The sequence below is a fragment of the Macaca mulatta genome, chromosome 19, assembly GCF_049350105.2.
Source record: "Macaca mulatta isolate MMU2019108-1 chromosome 19, T2T-MMU8v2.0, whole genome shotgun sequence".
In the NCBI taxonomy this organism is placed as follows: domain Eukaryota; kingdom Metazoa; phylum Chordata; class Mammalia; order Primates; family Cercopithecidae; genus Macaca; species Macaca mulatta.
In genome coordinates this window covers 8,925,328-8,948,660 of record NC_133424.1, presented here as the reverse complement: position 1 = coordinate 8,948,660, position 23,333 = coordinate 8,925,328, and the positions used below count along the sequence as shown (strand labels likewise).

Sequence of the window (23,333 nt, the reverse complement as noted above, 5' to 3'; positions counted from 1 at the left end):
GATGCATTTCACTTTTTCTGCAACAGTAAAGTTTTCAGCTCACAGCTGTGATCCCAGCATTTTGGGAGGCTGAGGCAGGAGGATTGCTTCAGCTCAGGAGTTTGAGACCAGCCTGGGCAACATAGTGAGATCCCATCTCTATTAAAAACAAACAAACAAAAAAAAACAGTAAAGTTTTCACTGGATGTGTGAGCAGCTGCATGGACCAGGGCCATGCATCCCATGGGTACCATCCATGGAGCAAGCTCACACATGACTCTCACTAGAAAAGAGTTTAAATTCTCAGCCAGGCAGGTAGTGGTGTGAGGCTCAACTTGATCAAAAGTCAACAAACCTGGCCGGGTGCGGTGGCTCAAGCCTGTAATCCCAGCACTTTGGGAGGCCGAGACGTGCGGATCACAAGGTCAGGAGATCGAAACCATCCTGGCTAACACGGTGAAACCCCATCTCTACTAAAAAATACAAAAAATTAGCCGAGAGTGGTGGCGGGCGCCTGTAGTCCCAGCTACTTGGGAAGCTGAGGCAGGAGAATGGCGTGAACCTGGGAGGCGGAGCTTGCAGTGAGCTGAGATCTGGCCACTGCACTCCAGCCTGGGCGACAGAGCGAGACTCCACCTCAAAAAAAAAAAAAAAAAAAAGTCAACAAACCTTTTCTGTAAAGCGCTCAAGAGAAGTAAATATTTTCAGCTTTATAATTGAGATGGTCTCTGTCACTATGATTGGACTCTGCCGTGGTAGCATCAAAGCAACCGGAGAGATACATAAATGAAAGACCGTGTCTGTGTGCCAATAAAACTTTATTGATACAACAGACAATGGCTTGGATTTTGTCCCAGGGTGTTCCCATTTGCTGATGACTAAACTATTAATAGAAGAGCAAACTACATGACCACAGTAGGCCAGCCTGACGCTTGGTTTGCTTTGCTAGATGTAAGGGAAAGAAATTGTGGGTGGTGGCGGACATTTCTGTTTTTAATTTTTGAGATGGAGTCTTGCTCTGTTGCCCAGGCTGGAGATTGCAATGGTGCAATCTCAGCTCACTGCAATCTCACCTCCCAGGTTCAAGCGATCCTCCTGCCTCAGCCTCCCAAGTAGCTAGGACTATAGGTGTGCACCACCATGCCCGGCGAATTTTTGTATTTTTTGTAGAGACAGGGTTTTGCCATGTTGCCCGGGCTGGTCTTAAACTCCTGGGCTCAAGCAATCTGGTCACCTCAGCCTTCCAAAGTGCTGGGATTGCAGGCATGAGCCACAGTGTCTGGCTGTGCCAGACATTTCTTTCTGGCCAGAGTGTAGACCTATTCTCTGTGGCCCCTCAAGTGACAGCTCAGGCAGCTGCAGGAGCCACTCCTACTTAGAAGCTTCATGTTCCCATGTCTGTTGTTCCCAAGAGATATTCAATTTTTGTTTGTTTGTTTCTGTTTTTTTGAGACAGAGTCTTACTCTGTCACCCGGGCTGGAGTGCAGTGGTGTGATCGTGGCTCACTGCAACCTCCGCCTCCTGTGTTCAAACAATTCTCCCACCTCAGCCTCCTGAGTAGCTGGGATTACAGGCATGCAGCACTACATCCAGCTAATTTTTGTATTTTTAGTAGAGACGGGGTTTCACTATGTTGGCCAGGCTGGTCTCGAACTCCCAGCCTGAGGTGATCCGCCCACCTTGGCCTCCCAAAATGTTGGGATTACATGCATGAGCCACTGTGCGTGGCCCCGAGAGAGACTCTACATCTCCACAGATATATGCTTGGAGTCAAGAATCTCTGTACTCAAGGAAGCCAAAAGCAAGGTTTTCCACCAGGAATTTGTTGTTCATTCCCCAAAATCCCAGTTCAAATGCAATATACCAGTCATGGGCTCCTACCTTTGTAGCAATGCTCTCTGGCCATTGTACCAATGCTCTCCTACCATCGTAGCAACCTGACCATTTTAGTCAGCTCCGGTTGCTATAACAAAATACCATAGACTGCAAGTGTAGGATTTAGCAAATTCAAATCCAAAAACTGGGCTGGGTGCAGTGGTTTGCACCTGTAATCCCAGCACTTTGGGAGGCTGAGGCGGGAGGATCTCTTGAGCCCAGGAGTTTGAGACCAGCCTGGGGCACATAGTGGACAATGTAGTCCCCACGAGAAATACAAAAATTAGCCAGGCATAGTCTTGTGCACCTGTAGTCCTAGCTACCCAGGAGGCTGAGGTGGGAGGATCACCAGAGCCCAGGAGGTGGAGGTTGCAGTGAGCTGAGATTGTGCCCCTTCACTCCAGCCCAGGAGACAGAATGAGATCCTATCTAAAAAAAAAAAGAAAATTAACAGTTGGTTAAATGAAGCAGAGCAAATGCACACCAAGCGAAGATGTGGTGGCCATTTAAAATTATGCAAATAAGAATAGTAAGAAAAAATATATGTGTGTGTGTATATATATATTCGAGATGAAATCTCTCTCTATCAGTCACCCAGACTGGAGTTCAGTGGCACAATCTCAGCTCATCGCAACCTCCACCTCCCGGGTTCAAGCGATTCTCCTGCCTCAGCCTCCCTAGTAGCTAGGACTACAGGTGTGCACCACCACACCTGGCTAAATTTTTTTTTGTATTTTTAGTAGAGATGGGGTTTCACCATGTTGGCCAGGCTGGTCTCAAACTCTTGACTTCAGGTGATCCACTCCCTAGGCCTCCCAAAGCACTGGGATTACAGGCATGAGCCACTGTAACCAGCCCCCAAGAATAGTAAGACTATTTAAAGACATAGAAAGATGTTCACAGACTATTCAGTGTAAAACAATAGCTTACACACACACACACACACACACACACACACACAGAGACACGGACAACCCATACGCTGGGTGGCTTAAACTACAGAGATTTTTTTTTTTTTTTTAAATTCTGGAGGCCGGGCAGTTCAAGATCAAGGTGGCAGCATGATTGGTTCTGTGAGGGCTCTCTTCTTGGTTTGCAGACAGCCGCCTTCTTGCTGTGTCCTCACTTGGCGGAGACAGAGCAAGCTTTCTGGTGTCTCTTCTTATAAGGGCACTATTCTCATCATAAAAGCCCTACCCTCATGACCTTCTCTAACCCTGATCACCTCCCAAACACCTAATCTCCAAATACCATCCCACTGGGGGTTGGGGCTTCAACATAGGATTTTGGAGACACATTCAGTCCATAGCACCGGCTGACCTCACACTATTGTCAGGTTTCCATGAGAACAAAACTCAACAGGCAACCCAATGTCATTTTTCCATGGGAGAAGGAAAAGAAGCTTTGTTTATCTTTTACTCTTTTACCAGGCACTGCCCTAAGTCTTTTACAAGATTAAGTTAATTTAATTCTCTCTCGCACACACACAAAAATGCAGTGAGGTAGACATTATCATCTCCATGTTACAGCTGAGGACATCGAGGCACAGAGAAGGTAGGTAAGTTGCCCAAGGACACACAGCTTCAAGGCAGTGGAGATGAGATTCTTTATGTGCAGGATCTCAAAGATTGGCGTCTATTCTGTGAGTCGGGAACTGTTACAGATCTCATTTCACAGCGTGGGAAATAGGCACAGAGAGGGTGAGCAACTTGCCTGAAGCCACACAGTGGTGGGACTGGCATTGTGTCACCTGACACGAGTTCCTTAACCAGCAAGCAACCCTGCCCAATCTCTCTCCTCTGCAGACAATGATGAGTGCTCAGCCCAGCCTGGCCCATGTGGTGCCCGCGGGCACTGCCACAACACCCCGGGCAGCTTCCGCTGTGAATGCCACCAAGGCTTCACCCTGGACAGCTCAGGCCATGGCTGTGAAGGTATAGCCCAGCTTTGGCTGGGGTCTAGTGTTTGGGGGTGTTGGTCCTGAGAGCCGTCTGGTAAACCCTCTCTCCCTCTCTCTGTCTCAGATGTGAATGAATGTGATGGACCCCACCGCTGCCAGCACGGCTGTCAGAACCAGCTAGGGGGCTACCGCTGCGGCTGCCCCCAGGGTTTCACCCAGCACTCCCAGTGGGCCCAGTGTGTGGGTGAGTGGAAGGGGCTGGGAAGAAGCCGGGGGCCCCCACCAGAATCTGCTCAGAGCAGGCGACTAACAGACACTACCCTGTAAGATGTTGTGACAAGCTCAATTATATAAAGATTGAACAGGCTAGCCCAGAAGGTAGTGAGTTCCCCACTGCTGGGGAGTCAAGGTGCAGCAGAATAAGCATGGAAAAGTGTCTGAGTTCATTCCTTAGGGCATGGTGGCCTGGAGGACTCAGTTGAGAAAGATTCTGAGACCTGAAGTCTGCAATTCTGTGATCACAGGGAAAGAGTGCTGTGATTGATTAGTGATGTCTGCCATGAGTGTGATTACTGATGTCTGCTATGGATGCTGCAAGGGGAGATGGAGGTGTGAATGCTATATCATTGTCATAGCTGTTGCAGAGGCCCTTTATTTGGGGAGCTAGCCTTCTGCCCCGCAACCTTCCCCCTTCTTCTGGCTGCTCCAGGACCTCCTGGCAGCCCGTTTCACTGCTCTTTTCATTCCTCCGCTACAGTGCAGCTTTCACCCTCTACCATTTTCAGGCCCACTTGCTCTCTCTTGAGACCTCTCCTTGGCCTCCATCTTCTACCTCCACTACTCTGGGCACCACAGTCTGCCCCTCCTGGACACTCTCTCCTGTGGCCTTGGTGATGTGGCTGTCCCTGCTCTCCCACTGCCTCACAGGCACTGCCTTCTCTGCCCTCTCCTTTTGTCTCTCATGGTGGGTCTTTAGCTAAGTTCTTGGGCTTCCCACACCACGTGACCCTGCCCCCCGAGGCAAGGTGCTTGTCCGCTGGGGATCTTGGGGATCCCACAGACCATCGGCCTTTGCTGGCAACTCTTCCTCAACTTGTCTCCTCCGCTCTGTACTGACTCATTCATTCTTTCCCCAACTGTTTGCCAAGGACCTGCCTTTCACTAGGCCCTGAGCTCAGATGCAGAAGTGAGCTGAAAAACCATTTCTGCCTTGAGTTGTTCAGTCCAGCAAAGGAAACAGGAATAAATTAGACCCCTAACTAGGTTCTCAACAGAGGACCATTTCATCCCCTATAGTACATTTTGAAGTGTCTGGGAGACATTTTTGATCATCACAACTGGGATCCAGCGTGGTAGTTCACTCTTGTGGGATATTGAGGTAGGAGGATCATTTGAGGCCAGGAGTTCGAGACCAGCCTAGGCAACATAGAAAGACCCCCATCTCTACAAAAAGTTAAAAGATTAGTCAGGCATATTGGTGCACACCTGTAGTCCCAGCTACTTGGGAGGCTGAGGCAGGAGGATCCCTTGAGCCCAGGAGGTCAAGGCTACAGTGCACTATGGTTGCACCACTGCACTCCAGCCTGAGCAACAGAGTGAAACTCCCAGCTCTAAACAGACAATTGGAGGCAAATGGATTTTCCTGGCATCAAGCGGGTGGAGGCCAGGGGTACTGCTCATCGTCCCACAGTGCAAGGACGGCTCCTCCCTAGAGAAAGATCCGGCCCCAAATGTCCATAGCACTGAGGGTGAGAAAGCTTGTTCTAGATCATCCCACACTTTGGGGTTTAGGGGAAGTGTTGAGAGATGCAGTGAAGGAGAACCACAGGGTTTGGAGCAGCGGGGCTATGGGGCCGATCTAGTCTCAGGGCTCACTGCCAGGTTGCTGGAGGCTTTGACATTGGACTTGGGCTCTGAACAGAGAGCATTTCAGGTGGAGGGCTCTGGGGGTGAGAAGGCTGCCCTGCCCCACCTCTGTGTCCTCCCTCTCCTCCTCCTTTCCTCCCACAGATGAGAATGAGTGTGCCCTGTCGCCCCCGACCTGCGGGAGCGCCTCCTGTCGCAACACTCTTGGTGGCTTCCGCTGCGTCTGCCCCTCTGGCTTTGACTTTGATCAGACCCTTGGGGGCTGCCAGGATGTGGATGAGTGCGCCGGACGGCGTGGCCCCTGTAGCTACAGCTGTGCCAACACTCCCGGTGGCTTCCTGTGTGGCTGTCCTCAAGGCTTCTTCCGGGCTGGGCAAGGGTGAGAGGCTGGAGTGGGGTGAACAGACTCCATGCCCTGCAAGCATCCATGCATGTGCATGCAACCACACACACATACACACGCACACACACGGGGCTTTGTGCATGCCAAGAATTTACCAGAAAAGCTCCTTCTGCCCATGCATGCAGGCATTTACCCACATATGCACAGAGTCCTGGACACACAGAGTTACAGTGGCACCTGTATCTGTGCACACACAGGCTCACACCACTAACATGCAGTTGTCCACATGGCACACACCCGTACCAGTATGCGTGGGCACCCTCGTGCATTTACAGATCCCAGCATGCACACGTGTGTGTGTGTGCTCGCGTGCGCGCATGTCCAAGTGTGCACTCAGGCTCATGCATGCCCGCATCCCTGGGGGCACTGTGCCATTGCTACATCCTGGTTTGCACAGGTGAGGAGGCACGCATCAGCTGTCTATGAGTGCTCACATTATACACACCCCCCGCCCCGGGCACACTCAGGGAGATTCACACATTCCTACAAGCACACATGTGCCCACATGAGATATTCCCCATGTGAACACACAGGTTGGCACACGCGCACGCCCCGGGTATGCTAATGTCCATTTGTCCATCCCAGCCTGTGCCTGTCCTCTCACTCCTGTGTTCACACCTATGCCCAGGTGAACCAAGGGACTCACATGCACACCCTTATGTGGTGCACACACACTCATGCACACGGAGTCACACCAGCACATGCTTAGAGGCACATGTGTGCGTGGGCATCTGCAGCATGACTCAGAAAAGAGTATGCGGGTGGAGCGAGGTGGCTGGGGAGGTCCCATGAGCCTACCTCTGAAATCCCCCACCCTGCTCATCCTGGTGCAGGCACTGTGTCTTCGGCCTGGGCTTCAGTCCCGGACCCCAGGACGTCCCGGACAAAGAGGAGCTGCTCTCGACTGAAGCCTGCTACGAATGCAAGATCAACGGCCTCTCTGCCCGGGACCGGCCACGACGCAGTGCCCACAGGGACCACCAGGTGACATGGGTGCTGCACTGGGCGGGGGTGGCCAGGGAACGGGTGAGTGTAGGAAAGAGGCTGTGGACCCGACTTAGTCATGTCAGCCTCCCAAGAAGGAGCACCAGGCTCCACATCCTAGCAGGTTCCCCATGTCATGTGCTGGCTTCGGATCTTCTCGTGCTTTCTCAGCCCTGGGATTTTTCTTGGGGGGTCTCTGGGGGACACATCTCCTGAGCACTCTACCTCACTCCTGGTGACAAGTCAGGCATCTTCCAAACAGATCCTGGCCGGGCTGTGACGCTCTCTCTGGGTCCCGTTTATAAAGGCACTTGGATGTGGGGACATACCCGGGCCCCTCCAACCCTGCCTGCACCCTGGAATCTGTCACCTCCTCACCTCCTAGTTGGTGAAGCCCTCCCTTGGGACCCTTTTGGGATTTAGTTCCAATGGGGCCCTAAGTGGCCTCTGTGCCACAGCTCTGCCCATCTCAGCTCTTCTGTGCATTCCTCTGGGCTGTTCTCACAAACCTTTAGCCCAAGTTAAGCCCAAGCCCCTTCCCTGTCTGAGCCTTGGGGAGGCGAGTCTTTTCTCTGGGGACTCCAGCAAAGGCTCCCCTTAGGAGCCTCAGGACCCCAACCTATACCCACTCAGCATCTGCCCTGTACCGCTCTTGTGCCTGAGGTGCTCCTGGAGTTCCTGAACCTGCCTTGTCTCTAGGAATCTCAGGGATCTTCAACACACCACTCGGTAGCCGTAGGGCAGGCCTATGCCTCCGTCCCTCCTGCCCCCTCGGGCCACCCCATCAAGGTGTGCAGAGAGGGCAGTTTTGCCACAGCTGCCAGCTGCTTGCCCCTCAACTGAAGAGTCCCTGACTACGGGTCAGTCCTGCAGCCATCACCCAAGGGATCTGAAAGCCAAAAATGTATTCAACACCTGCCGTATGCAGGTATCACTCCAAGTGCTCTGTGTTCACAACCTCTCAATGTTTATGACAACGCTGGGAGGTGTAGATGCCACTATTTTTTTTATTTATTTTTTATTTTTTGAGACGAAGTCTTGCTCTTGTTGCCTAGGTTGAAGTGCAATGGCGCAATCTCAGCTGACCGCAATCTCTGCCTCTCGGGTTCAGGCGATTCTCCTGCTTCAGCCTCCCGAGTAGCTGGGATTACAGGTGTGCACCACCACGCCCAGCTAATTTTGTATTTTTAGTAGAAACGGGGTTTCTCCATGTTGGTCAGGCTGGTCTTGAACTCCTGATCTCAGGTGATCTGCCCACCTCAGCCTCCCAAAGTGCTGGGATTACAGACATGAGCCACTGCACCCGGTCTAGATGCCACTATTATCCCAAATTTACAGATGGAGGAACTGAGGCTCAGAGAGGTTAGGGCACATGCCCAAGTTACAGAACTTGAACATGGAGGTTCAGAGATTCCATGGCTATGGCACATGGACTTCTCTTTACAAGCAGCCTTGGCATCCATGGCCAGCCATCCTGGGCCCCTCTGCCTTCTGAAGCCACCACTTTACATTGTTTCCCAAACAATTATCATTGAGCATGGAAACCATTACCCCAAGCTCACCCCCACTGCAGACATTTAGGACGAAGCTTCTTCACTCCATGGATTTTACTGAATACCGCTGCTGGGCACTGTAATGGAGCAACAGCGAACAAAAACAACAACAAAAACACCTGCCCTTGTGAGACTGATATTCTAAAAGGGAGACACACAAGAAATCAACATGTAAAACATATCATATTTTATAACACATGACAAATATGATACATGATAAGTGCTACGGGGAAAAACAAAGTGAGAAATGGGATACAGTTATTGGGCTTGAGAGGCTTTCTATATTAGATAAAATGTGAGTGTATTACTTTGTATTACTGAAAGGCCCTTTTCCCCTCTAGTTATTTTTTCCCCCTTGCTGGGAAAAACTGTGGATGTATATATTATCCCATAGTTACTGGTATTTTCTGTAGACTTCATAAGGGCAGAACTGTGTCTGTAGGATTTACTACTGTATTGACACCCCTTGGTACTCAATAAGAGTGAGTGGAGTGGTTGTCAGGGTCCCAGGGCACAAGCAGATCAAGACAGAGAAGGGCTAATTTTTATATTTTTAGTAGAGACGGGGTTTCACCATGTTGGCCAGGCTGGTCTCAAACTCCTGGCCTCAAGTGATCAGCTCACGTCAGCCTTCCAAACTGCTAGGATTACAGGTGTGAGCCACTGTGCCCAACCAAGGCCAGGATTTTGAGACCAGCCTGGGTAACATGGTGAGACCCCCTCTACCAACAAAAAGTAAAAATATTAGCCAGCTATGGTGGCATGTGCCTGTAGTCCCAGCTACTTGGGAGGCTGAGGCGGGAAGATTACTTGAACCCAGGAGTTCGAAGCGGCAGTAAGCTGTGATCACACCTCCGCACTCCAACCTGGGTGACAGACTGAGACCCTGTCTCAAAAATAGGGCTATGTTGTGCCTTTGCCTGCAATACCCACTAACTGCCAGCAGGTGTCGGTAAGAGCATAAGTCTTAACAACATTCCGTGGGAAGAAGGCCTGAGATCTCCGGAATTGAGGGGCTGGGGAACAGGAATAACTTTCACTTGAATGCAACAGCAAAACACTCCATCGGCATGTAAATGAGGCCAAACCAACACAGTGCTCCCCAAAACAAAGGCAAAGAAAACACAGATGACTTTCTGTGGGATTGGATACGTCACCCAGCCCTGGGGTAGCCTGCCATTGAGGCTCGCTGTCTTATTCAGGGCCCTGTCCAGCTGCCAAGACCAGGAAGGCACTTCAGAGGAGCTTAAATAAAGAAGGGTTTGTCATTGGCACACAGGGGGCTCTCAAAGAGAGCCAGATGCAGGAAGCACAGCGGAAGCTATCAGGCGGCTCTTCTGTCTGGTCCTTTACGCTGTCCTCTCTGGCCCTGCTTGGCATCCCGTTTCTCTGTCAGCTCTGGCATTCTTTTAGGGGCTGGCTTCTGCGGAAAGGCCCTTGTTCCTAACACCAACCATCCCAATTCCTAACACCAACCATCCCAATTCCTAACACCAACCATCCCAAGACGCTTCTGAGTGACCTTAGGGCTCTGGGTCCCAGTGTCATCTGAATAATCCCCTGGCTGCTGGGTCTCTGAGAGCAAATCTTTGATTCCCTTGGCCCAGGCTGGCAGGGGTCTGAGCAAGGTCCCTTAGCTGAGACTAGGGATCTGTAGTGTGTAACCGTGGCTGTCTCCCTGCCTCTCTCAGAAGCAGCCTCAGCCTTATGCCACTGAGTCTACAGATCCAGCTGACCACTGGCCTTGCGGATGAAGAACCAGACTTGAGATGCCAAGGGAAGCAGTATTTTTCTCCACTTTATTTTTTATTCCTTTTTTTTTCTTTTCTTTTTTTTTTTGAGACAAGGTCTCACTCTGTCATCCCGGCTGGAATGCAGTGGCGCAATCTTAGCTCACTGCAGCCTTGAACTCCTGGGCTCAAGCAATCCTCCCGCCTCAATCCCCCAAGTAGCTGAGACCACAGGCACGTGTACCACCACGCCTGCCCAGCTAATTTTTGTATTTTTTGTAGAGACAGGGTTCACTGTGTTGCCCAGGCTGGTCTCAAATTCCTGGGCTCAAGTGATCCACCTACCTCAGCTTCCCAAAGTGCTGGAAGTACAGGCATGAGTCACCGTGCCCACCCTATTTATTGATTTTTTTTTTTTTTTTTTTTTTTGAGACGGAGTCTTGCTCTCTCGCCCAGGCTGGAGTGCAGTGGTGTGATCTCCTCTCACTGCAAGCTCCGCCTCCCAGGTTCATGCCATTCTCCTGCCTCATCCTCCTGAGTAGCTGGGACTACAGGCACCCACCACTTTGCCTGGCTAATTTTTTTGTGTGTATTTTTAGTAGAGAGGGGGTTTCACCATGTTAGCCAGGATGGTCTCAATCTCGTGACCTCGTGATCCGCCCACCTCAGCCTCCCAAAGTGCTGGGATTACAGGCATAAGCCGCCGCGCCCAGCCTATTTATTGATTTTTAAAATCAATTTCTTTTTTTTCGGGGAGCCTGGTCTCACTGTGTCACCCAGGCTAGAATGCAGCAGTGCAATCATAGCTCACTGCAGCTTGAACTCCTGAGCTCAAGGGATCCTCCCATGTCAGCCTCCCCAGTAGCTGGCACTACAGGCATGTAACACCACACCTGGCTAATTTTTTGTATTTTTAATAGAGACAGGGTTTCACCATGTTACTCAGGCTGGTCTCAAACTCCTGGGCTCAAGTGATCTCTCCACCTTGGCCCTCAGCCAACTTCATGTTTTTTCATAGCACATCTTGTCACTTTTACATTTTCCATGTATTTGTTTACTATCTGCTTTGCTTTACTAGAAGGTAAACTCCCTGAGGGGAAGGAGTTTTATCTGCTCATTGCTGAACCTCCAGTGCCTCAAAGATTGCCAGGAATTCAGTGGGTGCCTAATAAACACATGTATATATTTTTGAGACAGGGTCTCAGTCTGTTACCCAGGCTGGAGTGCAGAGGTGTGATCACAGCTCACTGCCGCTTCGAACTCCTGGGACCTCCCACCTCATCCTCCCAAGTAGCTGGGACTACAGACGCACACCAGCACTATTTTCACTTTTTGTGGGTGGATGAGGTCTCACTATGTTGCCTTCTGTCCTTGAAATCCTGGCCTTGGCCGGGCATGGTGGCTCATGCCTGTAATTCCAACACTTTGGGAGGCCGAGGTGAGGGGATCACTTGAGGCCAGGAGTTTGAGACCAGCCTGGCCAACATGGCGAAACCCCGTCTCTACTAAAAATACAAAAATTAGCCAGTCGCGATGGCAGGCACCTGTGATCCCAGCTACTTGGGAGGCTGAGGCAGGAGAATCACTTGAACCTGGGAGGCAGAGGTTGTAGTGAGCTGAGATCATGTCACTGCACTCCAGCCTGGGCAACAGAACGGGATTCCATCTCAAAAAAAAGAAAAGAAAAGAAAGAAACAAAGAAATCCTGGCCTCAGCTCCTGCCACAGCCTCCCAAAGTGCTGGAATTATAGGCGTGAGCCCCTGTGTCCAGCCTGTTTTTCGTTTTAGATTCAGAGGGTACAGGTTTGTTATTAATAGATGGGTATATTGGATGATGAGGAGGTTTGGGCTTCTGCTGATCCCTCATCCAAGCAGTGAACATAGTTCCCAATAGGTAGTTTTCCATTTATTTATTTATTTATTTATTTATTTATTTATTTATTTATTATTTTGAGACAGTCTTGCTCTGTCCCCCAGGCTGGAGTGCAGTAGCGTGATCTCAGCTCATTGCAACCTCCACCTCCCGGGTTCAAGCGATTCTCCTGCCTCAGCCTCCCAAGTAGCTGGGACTATAGGCGCCCACCACTACGCCCAGCTAATTTTTGTATTTTTAGCAGAGACAGGACTTCATCGTATTGGTCAGGCTGGTCTTGAACTCCTGACCTTGTGGTCCACCTGCCTCGGCCTCCCAAAATGCTGGGATTACAGGCGTGAGCCACCGCGCCTGGCCTCCCAATAGGTCATTTTTCAACCCTTGTCTCCCTCCCTCTCTCTCTGCTCTAGTAGTCCTATTGTCTGTTCTTCCCATCTTTGTGTCTACGGGTAAGTAATTTTTAGCTCCCACTTATAACTGAGAACACGCCGTATTTGGTCTTCTGTTTCTCCATTAATGAGCTTAGGATAATGACCTCCAGCTGCATCCACATTGCTGCAAATGACATGATTTCATTCCTTTTTATGGCTCTTTCCTTCACTTTAGAGACTGGCCAAAATCTCCTCTTTGGCCACAATCCCAGGACCCCCTACCCACTCCACATCTGGATTATTGTGGGCTCTGACCACACACCTGGCCTTTCTTCCCAGGTGAGCCTGGCCACCCTTGACTCCGAGGCCCTGCTGACCTTGGGTCTGAACCTCTCACACCTGGGCCGGGCCAAGCGCATCGTGGAGCTCCGGCCGGCCCTGGAGGGTCTGGAGGGCCGGGTCCGCTACGTCATTGCCCGTGGAAATGAGCAAGGTTTCTTCCGCATGCGTCACCTCCGTGGCTTCAGCTCCCTGCAGCTGGGGCGGAGGCGGCCGAGGCCTGGAACCTACCAGCTGGAGGTGGTGAGCAACGTGGCAGGACCCTGGGGTGTCCAGCCAGAGGGGCAGCCAGGGCCCCGGGGCCAGGCCTTGCGGCTGAAGGTGCAGCTGCAGTTGCTTTAGTTGGAGGAGCCTCAATGGGCCTCAGCTGTCCAGAGAAGGGAGCTTCTGGAACTGGGAAGGACTGATCCCCAGCAGTGACAGCTGATCAGGTGGAACCCCGAAACTCAGGAAGAGTGAAATGCTACACGTCAACCTCAGGCGAGCCCGGCCTCTGCCCGGACCTCTGTGCCAGCCCCGGGGGACCCCCAGTTACTCAGTCTTTCCTGGAGACAAGAAGAAGCTGCAATGTGCACCCCCCGCCCCACAGCCAAGGTCAGGAAGAGGCCCTGTGGTGACCGTGTCTGGTCAATCTCAGGCTTTCACTTCTGTACTGCACTGTGGCTTGCCCTGGTTTGGGGGGTGGGGGTTGGCAGGACATGGCAGTGGGCAACTGGGGTGGGCACAGGGCTTATCCCTCGGAGCAGAAGGGTGTGCAGGGGGCCCAGACCCCACGTGACTTGCCGCATTTGCCCTCCATTTGGAGAATGCTTTTATATCAAAGTGGAGACGATAATAAAGTTATTTTGGGTTAAGTCTGCCTGCCCGTTGGCAAGTTCTTGAAGTAAGCAGATCCTGCCCTCGGGCTGGGCGAGGCAGATCTCGTGCCTGGGGAAGTAGAAGGCCTTGTGGGCTCCCCAGACTGGTAATAACGACTCATGCTTCCTGATCAGGTACTGCATACCAGACACCATTCCAATTTTTTTTTTTATTTTTTCTGAGACAGGGTCTTGCTCTGTTGCCTAGGTTGGAGTGCAGTGGCGCGATCATGGCTCACTGTGGTCACCGCTTCCTAGGCTCAAGCAATCCTCCCACCTCAGCCTCTCCCAAGTAGCTGGGAGCAAAGGTGCACGCCACTACACCCAGCTAATTTTTTAAAATTTCTTTTTCTTTCTCTTTCTTTTTGAGACAGAGTCTCACCCTGTCACCCAGGCCGGACTACAGTGGCACAGTCCTGGCTCACTGCAACCTCCACCTCCCGAGTTCAAATGATTCTTGTGCCTCAGCCTCCCAAGTAGCTGGGACTACTGGTGTGTGCCACGATACCTGGCTAATTTGTGTATCTTTAGTAGAGACGGGGTTTCACCATGTTGTCCAGGCTTGTCTCAAACTCCTGAGCTCACATGATCCTCCTGCTTCAGCCTCCCAAAGTGCTGGGATTACAGGCGTGAGCCACCACACCTGGCCTAAAATTTATTTTTCTTAGAGATGGGGGTGTCCCAGCCAGGCGCGGTGGTTCACGCCTGTAATCCCAGCACTTTGGGAGGCCGAGGCAGGCAGATCACGAGGTCAGGAGATCGAGACCATCCTGGCTAACATGGTGAAACCCTGTCTCTACTAAAAATACAAAAAATTAATTGGGCGTGGTGGCGGGCACCTGTAGTCCCAGCTACTCGGGAGCCTGAGGCAGGAGAATGGTGTGAACCAGGAGGCGGAGCTTGCAGTGAGCCGAGATCGTGCCACTGCGCTCCAGCCTGGGCGACAGAGCAAGACTCCGTCTCAAAAAGAAAAACAAAAGAAACAGAGATAGGGGTGTCCCTATATTGCCCAGGCTTGTCTTGAGCTCCTGGGCTCAAGTGATCTTACTGCCTTGGCCTCCCAAAGTGCTGGAATTGCAGGCGTGAGTGTCTAAGTATTTTAGGATGATTGACTACTTTGGTTGCCACTACAACCTCACGGGATAGATGCTATTACCATCCCCGTTCTACAGGGAAAACTGAGGCTTGGAGAAGTTAAACACCTTGGCCAAGGTCAGGCCAGGTTGAAAGTTGGGTGACCTGATGGGGTGCGGTAGCTCACACCTGTAATCCCAGCACTTTGGGAGGCCGAGGTGGGCAGATCACCTGAGGTCAGGAGTTTGAGACCAGCCTGGCCAACATGGTGAAACCCTGCCTCTACTGGAAAAAAAAAAAAAAAAAAGCCACACGTGGTGGTGGGCGCCTGTAATCCCAGCTACTTGGGAGACTGAAGCAGGTGAATCACTTGAACCTGGGAGGTGGAGGTTGCAGTGAGCCAAGATCATGCCACTGCACTCCAGCCTACGCAACAGAGCAAGACTCCACTAAAGAAAAGAAAAAAGACGAGGGAAGGGGAGGAAGTTGGGCAGCCAGGTGCAGTGGCTCATGCCTAAAACCCCAGTGCTTTGAGAGGCCGAGGCGGGTGGATCACTTGAGGTCAGGAGTTCAAGACCAGCCTGGCCAACTTGGTGAAACTCCATCTCTACTAAAAATACAAAAATTAGCCAGGGTTGGTGGTGCATGCCTGTCATACCAGTTACTCAGGAGACTGAGGCAGGAGAATCGCTTGAACCTGGGAAGTGGAGGTTGCAGTGAGCGGAGATTGTGCTATTGCACTCCAGCCTGGGTGACACAGGGAGACTCTGTCTCAAAAAAAAAGGTGGGCATGTTCCCGGGCCATCAGCCCCCACACTACCCTTCCTGGTTCCAGGGGAACTCCAATGGCCAGGATATTCATTGTGTTAATAAATACACAGCATATACTGTGTGCTGTACATGTTACACATCACAGTGTATTTGGTCCCCAACAAAGCGCTATGAGGCAGGCAGTATTATCACCCCCATTTCCCAGGGGGGCAAAATTGAGGCTGAGAGAGCTTGTGGAACCTGTCTGGATCACCCACATAGTGTGCGGTGGAGCCTGAACACTGAACGTGACTGCATTTCTTCTGCAACTTCATCCCAGTCCCTGACCCCAAACCACCAGGGTGTCCCCTAAGAGATGATGTGCTTGGTTTTCCTTTTTTTTTTGAAACAGACTCTCGCTCTGTCACCCTGGAGGGCAGTGGTGTGATCTCGGCTCACTGCAAGCTCTGCCTCCCGGATTCAAACATTTCTCCTGCCTCAGCCTCCTGAGTAGCTGGGATTACAGGCGCCCGCCACCACGCCTGGTTAATTTTTGCATTTTTAGTAGAGATGGGGTTTCACCATATTGGCCAGGCTGGCCTTGAACTCCTGACCTCAGGTGATCCACTCACCTCAGCCTCCCAAAGTCCTGAGATGACAGATGTGAGCCACTGTGCCCAGCCAATGTGTGTTGGTTTTCATCCAGATCATTCTCTGTTGTGATGGAAACTCAGGTTGCCAAGGACCGAAGACAGCATCATCGGGTGGTGACTCAGGCCTCCACCTGCAGAATTGTCACTAGCGCCTGGCACCAGAGCTCTGTCCTTGGTCCACTCCTGGCCCACCTGACTTACCAGTGGCCTCCAGGCAGCCCATAAGAGCTTGCAGAGGGCTTCTGTGTCCATCAGCTGGACTCACCACAGCCCTGGAATCTAAGCAGAGCGAGCGCAGTGACCCTTATTCTACAGACAAGCTGAGAGGTACCAGAGAGTGACCAATTGTTTCAAGGTCACCAGCTGGGAAGTGCAATTTGCAGCCAGCAGCTACTGCTTGGCCCCTCGAGAGCTGTCTGTTAGGAGAGCTTGGGGTGGCAAAGATCGCATTGGCTTCACCCCAGGGTGGGGCAGCAGCAACTTGCACCTCATCATGAAACATAACAGGCAGGAATGACTCCATCACTCCCCGAGGTTTATTTAAAAGTTATAGAAAAGCATAACCTGGGAGGGGCATCCTTGAACTGACTAGAGTTTTGCAGGGACCCAGAGGGACACACTGGGATGGCTCAGGGGGGGTGGCAAGAAACAGCAAGTGAGAGAGGTATCCTAAGTCTTCTCTACAAGAGACACTGGCTGCTCAGTGTTGACGCCGGTCCCTGGAGTGGCAAAAGGCTTAAAATCAGGTCAACTCTCTCTTTCCAGTTGCCAGAGGGACAGGAGGTGGTGGGGGTGGAGAGGGAGGACCAACCTAGGTGCAGGGATTAAGACTTGACCCGAAAAACAGAGGCGTGGGGACAGCTGGGTCTGTAGGGCAATGGTTTTAGCGGAGAAAGATCTGGCCCCTCCTGTGCCGATGGATCCCAGAAATGAGTCGGCTCACAGTCCTGCAGAAGCAATTAGGCCGAAGTGAAATTGATGGCTGTGAAATAATAGCAACGATATGCATTGGTCTCTACCTCCAGTCCCTAGCACACAGCTCCTAAAACCCTTATGAGTTTCTGAGTAATAGGAGTGCTAGAATCTTTTGTGCTGATTTTTTTTTTTGAGACAGAGTCTCGCTCTGTTGCCAGGCTGGAGTACAGTGGTGCAATCTCGGCTCACTGCAACCTCCGCCTCCCAGGTTCAAGTGATTCTCCTGCCTCAGCCTCCCAGGTAGCTGCAACTACAGGTGCCCGCCACCATGCCCAGTCAATTTTTGTATTTTTAGTAGAGACGGGGTTTCACCATGTTAGCCAGGATGGTCTTGATCTCTTGACCTCGTGATCTGCCTGCCTCAGCTTCCCAAAGTGCTGGGATTACAGGCGTGAGCCACCGCGCCTGGCCTTTTGTGCTAATGTTTGGTCTTTGAATTCTGTTTCTGACACAGAGCTCTGGATCCCTTGGAGTTTCCTGGGTAATGGGGACATCTTTTATTCTAATGAGGTGACTCTTGGTGGGCTTCTGGGTGGGGGCTGGTCACCAGCAAGACCAAGCTGTTGATTAGAAACTAGGAGCTTTCAGTCCCATTCTCCAGGAAGGGGAAGAAGGTTGGAAATGGAGTTAATCATCCTTCACTCCTATGTGATGAAACCTCTAAAGAAACCTCTGGTTGGCCGGGCACAGTGGCTCACGCCTGTCATCCCAGAACTTTGGGAGGCCGAGGCAGGCGGATCACAAGGTCAGGAGTTTGAGACCAGCCTGGCCAACATAGTGAAATGCCGTCTCTACTAAAAATACAAAAAAAAAAAAAAAAAAAAAATCCCTGGTGAAGGCCAGGCGCAGTGGCTCACGCCTGTAATCCCAGCACTTTGGGCAGCTGAGGTGGGTGGATCACCTGAGGTCAGGAGATTGAGACCATTGTGGCTAACATGGTAAAACCTTGTCTCTACTAAAAATACAAAAAATTAGCCAGGTGTGGTGGCACGCACCTGTAGTCCCAGCTACTTGGGAGGCTGAGGTAGAAGAATCGCTTGAACCCAGTAGGCGGAGGTTGCGGTGAGCCAAGATCATGCCACTGCACTCCAGCCTGGGCAACAGAGTGAGATTCCATCTCAAAAAAAAAAAAAAAAAGATCTCTGGTAAGCTGAGGGTACTGGCCTGTAGTCCCAGCTACTCGGGAGGCTGAGACAGTGAGCTATGTGGTCCAAGCTACTCAATGAGGCAGTGAGCTATGACTGTGCCACTGCACTTCAGCCTGGCAGAGAGAATGAGACCTCATCTCTAAAAAAAAAAAAAAAGCCTGAACTATGGGGTTCAGGGTCTTGTGACCACATCCACGTGTGTGGGATGGGTGGTGTACCCCAACTCCATGGGGACAGAAGCCCCTGCACTTGAGTTCTTCCAGTCTTTGCCTACCTAAGCATCTCTTCCATCTGGCTTATTCATCCCTATCCTTTGTAATATCTATCTTTTTTTTTTTTTTTTGAGACGGAGTCTTGCTCTGTCGCCCAGGCTGGAGTGCAGTGGCCGGATCTCCGCTCGCTGCAAGCTCCGCCTCCCGGGTTTACGCCATTCTCCTGCCTCGGCCTCCCGAGTAGCTGGGACTACAGGCGCCCGCCACCTCGCCTGGCTAGTTTTTTGTATTTTTAGTAGAGACGGGGTTTCACTGTGTTAGCCAGGATGGTCTCAATCTCCTGACCTCGTGATCCGCCTGTCTCAGCCTCCCAAAGTGCTGGGATTACAGGCTTGAGCCACCGCACCCAGCTCTTTTTTTTTTTTTTTTTGAGATGGGCTCTCATTTTGTCTCCCAGGCTGAAGTTCCAGTGGTATGATCATAGCTCACTGCAACCTCTACCTCCTAGGCTCAAGTAATCCTCTCACCTCAGCCTCCTAAGCAGCTGGAGCTACAGGTGCATACCATCACAACTAGCTAATTAAAAAAAAATTTTTTTTTTCTTGAGACAGGGTCCTGCTATGTTTCCCAGGCTGGTCTCGAACTCCTCAGCTCAATTGATCCTTCTGCCTCAGCCTTTCAGAGTGCTAGGATTACAGGCGTGAACCACCATGCTCAGCCCCTTTGTAATCTTTTACAATAAAATGGTAAACGTAAGTAGAGCGTTTCCCTGAGCCTGTGAGCTATTCTAGCAAATGATCCAACCAGAGGTGCAAGCCCTGACTTACAGCCAATCAGTCAGAAATACAGGTGACAACTTGCTACTTGCAATCAGCATCTGAAATGGGGGCAGTCTTGGGGGACTGAGTCCTTAACCTGTGGGTTGTGTCACTACCTCCAGATAGACAATGTCAGCTGGACGCAGTGGCTCATGCCTGCAGTCCCAGCACTTTGGGAGGCCGAGGTGGGAGAATTGCTTGAAGCCAGAAATTCGAGACCAGCCTAAGCAACATGACGAAACCCCATGTCTACTAAATATATGAAAATTAGCCAGGCATAGTGATGCACGGCCGGTAATCCCAGCTACTTGGGTGGGTGAGGCACGAGAATCGCCTGAACCCTGGAGGCGGAGGTTGCAGTGAGCCGAGATGGCACCACTGCACTCCAGCCTCAGCAACAGAGTGAGACCCTGTCATAAAATATATGTTTTTGTATATATATTTTTATATATATTTATATATTATATATTGTTATACATTATATATTTACATATATAATATATATTTATATTATGTATCATATTTTATATATGATTTATGTAATATAATTATATTTTATATATAATTATAATTAAATATATTAATTGTATATTTATATAATATGTAAATATGTATTATGTTATATATTAATTATATATCATATATATCTCGTATATCATGTCCATAATATATATGATATATAATATGTAATTTATTCTATATAGTTTATATATAAATTTATATATATATTATATAGAGAGAGACAATGTCAGAATTCAATAGAATTACAGCACACCCACCTGGTTCCTGCTGAAGAATTGTTGGGTGTGGGGGGCCCTGGAGCTCTTGGGCCACTCCCCTGGGGCTTCACTTTCGCACTTTAGTGTCTTTGGGTTGGGTCACGGCAGTGGACAGCCACCGAGGACCCTCCCCTGTGAACGTGCAGCGCTGACCACACAACCACCCCTCCTTGGTCCTGGAGGTGAATCTCCTGTCCCAGCGTGAGCCAATCATGAGCCCTCAGCCCTCAGCAAAGGTGATGGATAGGAGACGGTCACATGACCAAGAGTCCTTACCTGAATTAGCTGATGTCAGGAGGGAGGCATTCCTCTTGCTGCTGCTGGTGGGATTGCTAAACTTAGACGATGGTAGTTTGGAGTTTGCAGAACTCAACTTCTTTGCAGCATGAGAGCCTGCTGGAGAAATGGAGAGAGAAATAAGCAAGAGCTCTGCCATCATCCTTTGAGCTCCTGGATCCAGCTGAGCCTGAAGCTGTTGACTGGTTATTTAAGCCAATGAGTCTCCCATGTGCTTGAGCTTTCCATCTGCACCAATGGGAAGTGTCCTGATTAAAAGAGCTGGACTGGCTGGGTGCAGTGGCTCATGCCTATAGTCCCAGCACTTTGGGAGGCCAAGGCAGGTGGATTGCTTGAGTCCAGGGGTTCCAGTCCAGCTTGGGCAACATGGCACAACCTGTCTCTGCAAAATGAAAACAAAAAATTACCCAGGCATGGTGGTGTATGCCTGTCATCCCAGTTACTTGGGAGGCTGAGGTGGGAGGATTGCTTGAGCCCAGGAACACAAGGCTGCAGTGAGCTGTGATTGTGCCACTGCACTCCAGCCTGGGTGACAAGAGTAAAACCCTGTCTCAAAATAATAATAATAACAACAACAACAATAACAATGAGCTGCAGCCGGGCATGATGGTTCATGCCTATAATCCTAGTACTCTGGGAGGCCAAGGCGGGCAGATCATCTGAGGTCAGCAGTTCAAGACCAGCCTGGCCAACATGGTGAAATCCCGTCTCTACTAAAAATACAAAAATTAGCCAGGCGTGGTGGCATGAGCCTGCGCTCCTGCTACTCAGGAGGCTGAGGCAGAAGAATCACTTGAATTCGGGAGGCAGAGGTTGTAGTGAGCCGAGATTGTGCCACTGCACTCCAGCCTGGATGACAGAGCAAGACTCCATCTCAAAAAATAAAAATAAAAACTAAAATAATAATAATGAGCTGGATTAGTGGAGCATGCCTGTAGTCCTGGCTACTCAGGAGGCTGAGGTAGGAGGATTGCTTGAGCCTGGGAGGTCAAGGCTGCAGTGAGCTGTGATGGCACCACTGCACTCCAACCTGGGTGACACAGTAAGACTCTGTCTCAAAATAATAATAATAAAAGAGCTGGACTGGTGGCACACACCTGTAATCCCACCTACTTTGGGAGGCTGAAGTGAGAGGATTGCTTGAGCCCATGAGTTCGAGGCTGCAGTGAGCTATGGTCATGCTACTGCACTCCAGCCTGGGCAACAGAGCAAGACCCCATCTCCAAAAACAAAAACTGAACAATGACTCAATAAGTTGGTCATTCACTTGGTGCCCCACTCACCAGCAACTGGCTTTGTGTGGGGTTCAGGCAGGTGTCAGTATTCTGGTCTCCAATTCCCTCCCTCGGGGTCTGAGCCACACATGGGCTTGCAGGCAGGGAGGGCGGGCTCCCTAGATGCCCAGTGGGGGTCTCGCTCACCTGGGAAGGTCTGCGTGTTGTGGCGGAACTTTGCAAAAATCTTATTGCGAGCATCCAGGAGCTTCATGGCTCTCTGCACCTCCTTGTTCTTGGGGTTCCCACACACTTTCCTGTGTCTCTTGGGGAGGTAGAATCTGTGGTGAGCAGAGCGGGGTGCCCAGATTAGGGTATAGGCTGAGAGCAAGGCTGTGTGTGCACCTCACCCTGCCAGCCCCCATGGCCCCACTCACATTGCAGCAGGCAGATTGCAGCTCCCGCTCACCTCCTGGATCCGATAAGTCCAGGCGTGCCGGAGCACAGCCCACCCAATGGGGTAGTGGTAGGCCAGGCAGCAGTCCTCAAAGACACCTGCAACCACACAGCCACCCAGACACTCGCAGCCTTGCCTGTGAGCTTGGCGGGGCCAGCCACAGACAAGGGCACCTGTCTGCATACCTGTCTGCTCATACCACAACCCTTCCAGGCCCGCCACAGGCTGAGGAACAGCCTTAGGAAAAGAAAGCCACCTGGCTCACCCCTTACCCCTGGATATTGGGACAGCCAGAAGTTGGAGAGGACCCTTGGGTCCCGGCTGGGAAGGGTGTGGAACCAGCAAATGAACGGACCAAGGCCACCTCTACTCCTGCCCTGGGGAAAAGGGTGACTCAGAGTGCAGGTGCACTCTGAGGAGGGGCCAACACCACCCCTTCCCAGCCAAATTCTACCCTCCTAAAAATGAGCTGATTGGAGCCTCAGCATGGTGGCTTATGCCTATAAACCCAGCACACTGGGAGGCCGAGGTGGGCAGATTGCTTGAGGTCAGAAGTTCGAGACCAACCTGGAAAACATGGTGAAACCCCGTCTCTACTAAAAATACAAAAATTGGCCAGGCACAGTGGCTCACGCCTGTAATCTTAGCACTTTGGGAGGCCAAGGCGGGTGGATCACCTGAGGTCAGTGGTTCAAGACCAGCCCAGCCAACATGGTGAAACCCCGTCTCTACTAAAAAATACAAAAATTAGCTGGGCATGGTGGCGGGCGCCTTTTTTTTTTTTTTTTTTTTTTTTTTTTTTTTTCCCGGAGTCTCACTCTGTCGCCCAGGCTGGAGTGCAGTGGCACAATCTCAGCTCACTGCAACCTCCATCTCCTGAGTTCAAGCGATTCTCCTGCCTCAGCCTCCTGAGTAGCTGGGATTACGGGTGCCCGCCACTACGACCAGCTAATTTTTGTATTTTTAGTAGAGATGGAGTTTCACCATGTTGACCAGGATGGTCTTGATCTCTTGACCTGGTGATCCACTCGCCTTGGCCTCTCAAAGTGCTGGGATTACAGGCATGAGCCACTGTGCCCTGCTGATGGTGGGGGCTTTTAATCCCAGCTACTCCAGAGGCTGAGGCAGGAGAATCGCTTGGACCCAGGAGGTGGAGATTGCAGTGAGCCGACTTCGTGCCATTGCACTTCAGCCTGGGCGACAATAGCAAAACTCCGTCTCAATA

The 23,333-nt window shown here is 51.0% G+C and overlaps 2 protein-coding genes across 53 annotated transcripts in view; one reads left to right on the top strand and one right to left on the bottom strand.

Moving 5' to 3' along the window:
- The window catches only part of FBN3 (fibrillin 3), an 88,290-nt gene extending 74,562 nt beyond the window's left edge, over positions 1 to 13,728 (top strand). For both annotated transcript variants that reach the window (XM_015122717.3, XM_077979762.1), the window contains exons 60-64: positions 3,661 to 3,789; positions 3,880 to 3,999; positions 5,766 to 6,000; positions 6,858 to 7,008; positions 12,875 to 13,728. In XM_015122717.3, coding sequence (XP_014978203.3) covers positions 3,661 to 3,789; positions 3,880 to 3,999; positions 5,766 to 6,000; positions 6,858 to 7,008; positions 12,875 to 13,216 — 977 coding nt within the window. In that variant the 3' untranslated portion in view covers positions 13,217 to 13,728. The remainder of the gene's footprint in view (positions 1 to 3,660; positions 3,790 to 3,879; positions 4,000 to 5,765; positions 6,001 to 6,857; positions 7,009 to 12,874) is intronic.
- A 2,994-nt stretch (positions 13,729 to 16,722) lies between these two features.
- CCL25 (C-C motif chemokine ligand 25) overlaps positions 16,723 to 23,333 on the bottom strand; it is a 49,606-nt gene continuing 42,995 nt past the window's right edge. For 27 of the 51 annotated variants that reach the window (XM_077975734.1, XM_077975737.1, XM_077975726.1 and 24 more), the window contains 4 exons: positions 22,089 to 22,206; positions 21,859 to 21,992; positions 20,417 to 20,533; positions 16,723 to 17,155 (listed from right to left, as the gene is read on the bottom strand). In XM_077975734.1, the coding sequence (XP_077831860.1) occupies positions 17,148 to 17,155; positions 20,417 to 20,533; positions 21,859 to 21,992; positions 22,089 to 22,206 (377 nt within the window). In that variant the 3' untranslated portion in view covers positions 16,723 to 17,147. 51 annotated transcript variants of the gene reach the window in all.